Genomic DNA, 7,683 nt, shown 5'->3' with positions numbered 1-7,683 from the left:
TTGAAGCTAATGTAGATTGCTCTTTGTTGGCTTGAAACCAAATGTAACTCTCTTGTATATTTCTTTCATTTAAGAAAAGAAGAAGTACTATTCTTGATAAGAACCTTTCATTCTGCATTCCATCATTTCATGTGTATGGTCATAAATCAGCATGTCAGGTATTCTCTTTTTTAAATAAAACAGAATAAAAAATACTTCTTCACTTAATGACAGCATCACTGCTTTGATTATTGAAATGATTACTTTGATTAATGGAATTAAAATTGGTAAATGTATCTACAAATTTGCCAGTATAATAATATTAATTAGTTTTTTATTTAGTTGCAATATTCTTCTAAATCAACTGTTAGGAATGGTATTTCAGACGGAGAGGTTATGGAGCGCCTGTGGTCTACCCTCAGACGGTTTTCAAAAATTACCAAAGAGCAAACTCCCCTTCATAAAGCAGACACATTTTCACTTGGTTTGCTTCATTATGCCCAATACTCTATTAATGCATTAGGTAAGTTTCAGATATCCCCATGTCTACTACTACTACTACTACCACTACCACTACCACTACTCCTGCTGCTGCTGCTACTAATACTACTACAAAATAATTATGATAAGAATAGTAATAACAATATTCTGTTATTCTGTGAAATCAAACTGTGGAATTTTATAGGTAGAAGACTTTGCGCTCGATATGATAAAGCTTTAAAACTTAGAGATACCACTAATATTGAACTTGAACAAACTTTAAAGTCTGTTAATGGTTTGTCTAATTCTATAAGTTTGTATTAAATTAATTTTATAAAAGTAATTTAATATTCTATAAAATTTGTGATGAAATTTTTAAAATTATTTATTTATTTATAAATACTACCAGTTACTTTAATTACTAACTAGTTTCAAACAGAGATATTATTCAATCTTGGATAGAAGCAGAAATTGATATGGAAGAGTATAGAATTCAGAAAATAGAAAAAGGTTTCAGTTTAATAATAAATTACTAATCTGTATTAATATTGTGTTTATTTAGGCTGTTTGTTGAGTTATTTGTAGCTTTATGGTCATATTTGTAAATATTTGTAATTTTTTTAGCAAGTGATCTTGAATCTTATGCATTACTTTTGGATGATTGGTGGAAGCTGGGGTAAAAAGCTGTTTATCTTTTTATGATGTAACTGTTAGGCATTTAGACCCCTGCCTCTCCTCCTCCTTCATAAATCAAAATGATTATAATAGAAAAATAACGGGAAACACTAAATCCAATCCGTCAAAGTGCTGTTTGAACAGTTTTCAAAAATTCTAGACCCGATTACGGCGGTTACATTACGATACAAATGTTATTAAATTAAGTCTTTAAAATGTATTGAAAGAGTTTTTTTTGTTTGTTACTTTTTTTTCTATGAATGGAATAATGGATGAAGTATATAAAGGTTTTTATAGTTTTATCGGTTTGAATATTTCATGTAATTATATTTTTCATATATTATAATAAATTTTTGCGAAAATAGCAGTTAGAGTTAATAAACATTTATTTATAATAATTTCAAGGTTGAAAGTTGACATGTTATATTTTTAAATTGTAGATTTAACTAAAACGTTGAATGCAATTTCTTATAAAACAGTAAAAGAAGCTCAGAATGCAATTGAATTTCATGAACGACACATGAACGTGAAATTTTCTGTTTATGCAAAAGATGTTGGATTGGCTCAAAAAGGTTATTTTTTTTACTTTAGAAATTGATCATTTTTTTTATTACTCTTGTAAATTATCAGGGATAAGCATAATAGCATTTATTCTACTATATATGAAAAACATATTTACAACAAAAAAACTATGTATATTTATGTATGTATATACATACGTATATATATTTATGTATGTATATACATATATATATATATATATATATATATATATATATATATATATATATATATATATATATATATATATATATATATATATATATATATATATATATATTCATAATGTGCATGTATATACATATATATATATATACATATGTATGTATCTATATACATACATATGTATACATATATATCCAAATATATACATATACATATGTATACATATATATCCAAAATAGAAATCACTCTTAAATTTCTCTTCATATGAAATTAAAAAACCAATAAGACATAAATAATCTATAAGTAAATATATGCCATTGTTGTTGCCACTATTTAAGTTTGATTTTATAATCTGCAAATAAAAATAAACAATATTAAATGTAATATTTTCTAGCACATCAAAGATTATATTGTTTTGAAGCAAAAAAATTTGAAAGTACGAATTTTTCAGCAGTTGTCAAGCTTTGTTTCGGCAATACTTTTAGGAAAATATTTTTAGACTTTACTGAAATTACTAAGATATCTCTGTAGCTACAATAAAATCTTGAATGAACTTTTTGTTCATTTTTTTAGCATCATTAAACAATAAATGGAATCCACAAACAAACTCCTGCAGCTGAGGATGGTTAAGAGCTTAAGTGTTAAGACTATTTTTGATATCTTCAGATTCATATACATATATATGTGTATATATATATATATATATATATATATATATATATATATATATATATATATATATATAAATATATATATATATATATATATATATATATATATATATATATATATATATAAATATATATATATATATATATATAATATATATATATATATATATATATATATATTTATATTTATATAGTTGAATTACTTTTTTATTCTGCAGATTTTGAGCTAACAAACCACAAACTTCTATTTGAGGATATAAAAAGATCCGGCAGAACACCTCAAATTCAGTTCACTGGTATGCCTTTCATAATCTTAGGTAAAAAACGTCTTGATTGTTCTAGTGATGTTGATAGATGTATAAGTACAAAGAGGAAGAAAGTGAATGAAAAACTTAAGCATGTAAGTTATACTTGAGTTGCTTTTGCAAAGATACATTTCAAAATTAATTATAAAAATGAGTTTTGTATTTATATCATTAAAGAATAACTTTATCAATAAGCTGTTTTAGGTTGCCATTTGCGGATGACATCTTTATAAATATATTTGGGGATTTAGTTTATAATAATTTATATCTTTCAAGTCTTTCAAATATTACTTTGTTTAATGGTTTCCTTAGAAAAACCAAGACCATTGCTTCACGAAAAGCAGATATCATGCGCAAAACACTTAAAAGATGAATTGCCCCGCAAAAGTTGTTTTAACCCGTAAGTGCCGGACGTCCTTAAAGGGACGTAAAACTATGTCCACATTAAACTAGGGTATTTCAAATATTTTTCAAAGGATAAGTACATAACTTTGCATAATGGTTTGACACAGATGCATCTTGCTTCTCACTTAACGGCATCCGATTACCTTTGATAGTTTTTCAGAAGTAACTGCTGAAAGTTAACGCAAAAAAAACATGTGGAGTGGCAAGAAGCTCATCAAAGAAACCCATTCTAAAAGGTAACTTGTTGTTGTTTTTAATATTGTTTTATAGAAATAAAACCCAAAACTATATTCGTAAATAATAATTTGATTTATATTTTTTGATTTTCTACTGAATACAACTGCATAAACATTACACGTTCTTTTAAGGACGTGTCGGGAGTATCTGGATTCCATCTTAATAAATAAACAATTTGCACAAAAAGTTTCAAATTTATGTTTTTAATAAATAACAATAATTTTATTAATTTTCTAGAGAAAATAAAGTTAAAAAATAAATAAAAATTAAGGGTTTTATTTTTTTATAGACAAGTTCTTCTGAATGAGATAGCAGCCTTGTTAGAAAATCAGGATGCAAATAATGTTATTGAAATTATCATGATTCCATCTGTTGATGAAACCCTTACTGACTAAGACAGTGACGAGGAAGAGGATGGAGAACATGGTAAAGACATTATTCATCTTGGAGCTGGTATTCTCAATCAACAAGCAGAGATTGTCATAAATGACAAAGATGACGGATTGCCTGATATTCAAATGGTAAGGATGCAATAAAAAATATATATACTTTTTACATATTAGTTTTATGATTGAAAAATGAGATTAAAAATAAATTCTGACTGATTTGTTTTATATAGATAAACACTGATGGTGATGTAATTAACAGTGTAGACAGTGACACTATAAATACTAACAATACAAGTGATATTTTCAAAGACGAGGTCATGTCATGTCATAGTAATAAAAAGAAAAATCGTTATTCTGTCGAACGTAGTAAAGCTGCTGGTACACTTCTAAGGTAAGATAACTAACCATTATAATGTAAATTTGTTTTAGTTTGTAATGGTGAATATTATTTAATCAAAAATGTATTTTAATTAAAGTTAAAACAAATTTTTAGGAAAAAAAACGAAGACCGTACTTGGCGTAACACTTGTGGTCCTTGTTTTGGAGCTAAAGTACCAGAGTTCCAAGAAATTACTATGAAATCACTTGTTGACAATGATTGTATTCTACCTTACAACTTTTTACGTTTGTTTCTAGATGATAAGTTCATACAAAATGTTTCCAATATGTCCTCAAATTATGGTTGCAGGAAAGGATACCTAGAGAAGGCATTCCTTATGAACAAGGATAATTTATTAACCTATATTGCAGTTTTGTATGTAACTGGTTATATAACACCTGCTAATAGAAGGTTGTATTGGGAAGAAAAAGAAGACGCTCAAAATATGTTCATCAAAAGAGCTATTTCTAGGGACATTTTTAATGATGTGCTTAAGTTTACCTACTTTGTTGATGAGCATGATGTAGATCTCACTGATGCATTTTGGAAAGTTCGCCCACTTTTTGATCAAATTAATAGCTCTGCAAAAAGGTTAGTGCATCAATCTGAGTTTGTTAGTGTCGATGAGACGATGGTCAGATAGTTTGGACCTCATCCACTGAAACAAGCCGTTCGAGAAAAGCCTGAAAGGTAAAATTTTTGTTTCGTTATATTTATTTGCTTTTTTTTAGACAATAAATAAATCTCGATTTAAGTAAAGCAGCACATATATAATATAGCTTAATTATAGGTATGGCTGGAAGGTTCATTGTCTAGCAACTGCTGAGGGAGAACTTTTGGCCTGTCAGCCTTATGCTGGGTTGAAAACAAAAATTAAAAACAATGGGCTAGGTCAGGGCCCAGATGTTGTTTTGAGTCTTTCTGAACAGTATGGTTTGAAGAAAGGGACCAAAGTAGCCTGTGATAATCTTTTTACATCTTTTGATCTTCTTGATCATATGAGAGAACATGGCTGGGGCGTTGTAGGTATGTATTCGACGCACATTTGTGCAGCATCCAGAAAATAACAATCATTCTGGACATCTTATAAATGAGGTAAATCATTTTTGCATACTAAAAAAGATTATTGACTACAAATTTATATATTACTAGGTTTACTATCTTATCTAGCTATATTATATGCAAGTAGTAATATATTTCTTCATTAGATATGGAACATGACCTACTATAGTGACAGGCCAAGTAAACATACAACTTTGAAAAAAACTAATGGCAAGTTTTTTTTATGGAATCATTTTTTATGGTTGTTAATAAATAATGAGTTACTTATGTCGTAAATAAAAATTTTTGTTACAAATAAATGAATTCGACCACTGAAATGAAAAAACTTGTGTAATAAATGCAAACTACATTTCATAGATTCCACTTCAGGATTCTACAATATTTTTTTGAAACATGGGTAAATTCGTAAAAAGTCAGATTACATCCAAAAGCAGTTAGATAAGCTAATACAACAGTCAAATGTGTAAAGATGATAAAATAAAATGTATGAGTAAAATATCCAATGACTGATGATATCACCAGGCAAAATTCAACCACCACAATTAATCTCTCTAACATAATCTCCGAAATGGTCAAAACAAAATAATCTTCAACTGGTGGATCTCTATTGGCATACCCAGCAATGTAAACCAAAGACATTTTAATTTCTTTAGGCAAATTACTTTCAATAACTGGAAGATTATGAAACACTGAACAAAATATCATCTTGCATTACATATTTACATTTTTCACATAAATGGCTTGATGATACTTTTAAATCATTAGCAATACCAATTTTATACTTTACCAAATTTACACTTCTTTATCATTATAGTTATACTTTACCAAATTTATACTTCTATAGTGATACAAATATTCAGACAATTTTTTTTTTGAATGTCAACATTTTGCAATATTTTCTGAACATTTTTAAAGTAGGTACCACTTCACCGTTGCCAAAGTTTTTCAAATGCTTTCTCAATAAGGAAACTCACTAGGAAAATGACCTTATTTTTCAGGAGGCATTTTTTCAACCATATTAGCCAAGTTTAAAAGAAAGTTCAACCGTTTATCGTTGTTTGATAAAAAAATAGCACAATATTTATCTCGTACAAATATCTTCATAAAGTCCTTTAACATTAACAATTTTAAAAATTTTGATAAAAATAAATAAAAACACTGTGGTGTCGTCAACATTTTTTATAGATGTATGAGTTTTTAAAGCAGCTACAGTCTCATCAAAAAATGTTCCTAAACAACTTAACACAGTTTAATTAAGTTTAGGCAATTTTACAATAGCATCTTTTTTAAATTTTGAAAATTAAAAAAAAAGTTTTCTAAGATCTGACCTTTTTGCAGTTCCTGAAATACCTTTGTCAGTAAAACATAGTTCTTGGCATTTTTCAGTGAGCCAAAAGTTGCGAATAGATTTTATTAAATGAACAAAGTCATATAGAAGGAAAGTGTTATCGTTAGTGCACCTGGTGTTATTGAGATAAAACATTCCAAAAAAAATGTTATTTACTTTGTTATTGTCCAAAGAATAGCAACAACCGAACCACCATAATTCTTTAATTGTTTGGATTGTTTGATCATATTGAAAATTAGCATCTAAACCTGTTACTGGTAATGCTTTATAAACCATTACATACAAAATTTTTTTTCAGCCAAATAAAGAACAAGTCAATAAACCCAAAACTGTTTTTGGTAATTCATTTGGGGAATTCAAAGATTTACCAAAAATGTTTCATCAATTAGTAGAATAACTTGTCTAAGAGAAGTAGAAAAATAAGTTGATCTTTTAAAGTTGTATTTTGTCAAAATGTGAAATACTCGATTTACTGTAAAACGTATTTTTATATATAATATAATAAAAGATGAAAACTATTAGTTTTTTTTGACATTTTCTTGCAAAGAAAATTAATCGTTTTCGTCTTTTTAGATACACATCTTTCATTATGCGATTTCCATCGGGAGCAAGTATGGGTTCGATGGTTATCTGCTCATAATAATGGACTACGAGATAAAAGAGAAACAATTTTGGTTATGCTGTGAAAGATTGCGTCATCTGAAACACATGATCTGTTAGAGAGTTACACATGAACATGTTATAGAGTTAAAAGCTAGTGAGCTTTGGAAGAGTGATAGTTCCAAGAAATTTCGAAACTAACTCGACAAAACTAGGTTTCCAGTCCACCAAGTACAATAGAATAGTTTTATTACTCAGAGGTATTGAGAAATAGTTTTAGGCAAACTTATACTGTAATTTTTGTCAATTGTATGTAATGCAAAAGATAAATGTATTTTAATAACTTTTAATATATGTATTTTCTTTAATTACCTCTGGGTACGTTACTATCGACTGGGTTTGCTTGAAGTTGCAGTTAATACAAATA

General features: G+C 27.7%; 1 protein-coding gene across 1 annotated transcript; it reads left to right on the top strand.

Annotated features, from left to right (window-relative positions):
- The first annotated feature begins 251 nt into the window (after window positions 1–251).
- On the top strand, window positions 252–1,169 carry LOC136081260 (uncharacterized). Its single transcript, XM_065798561.1, has 5 exons — window positions 252–266; window positions 322–502; window positions 665–754; window positions 889–969; window positions 1,084–1,169. The coding sequence occupies exons 1-5, from the start codon at window positions 252–254 to the stop codon at window positions 1,137–1,139; spliced, it is 423 nt and encodes a 140-aa protein (XP_065654633.1). The 3' UTR covers window positions 1,140–1,169.
- The last annotated feature ends 6,514 nt before the right edge of the window (window positions 1,170–7,683 follow it).

The sequence above is a fragment of the Hydra vulgaris genome, chromosome 06 (assembly GCF_038396675.1).
Source record: "Hydra vulgaris chromosome 06, alternate assembly HydraT2T_AEP".
Lineage (NCBI taxonomy): Eukaryota > Metazoa > Cnidaria > Hydrozoa > Anthoathecata > Hydridae > Hydra > Hydra vulgaris.
The sequence above is the reverse complement of the archived record's forward strand: the minus strand, read 5'-3'. Positions and strand labels throughout refer to the sequence as shown.

Excerpts from the sequence above, each read along its gene's own strand:
- LOC136081260 (XM_065798561.1), top strand. Across the intron at positions 503-664 it reads ATACTCTATTAATGCATTAG|GTAGAAGACTTTGCGCTCGA; the intron begins GTAAGTTTCAGA and ends GGAATTTTATAG. Across the intron at positions 755-888 it reads AACTTTAAAGTCTGTTAATG|TTTCAAACAGAGATATTATT; the intron begins GTTTGTCTAATT and ends ATTACTAACTAG.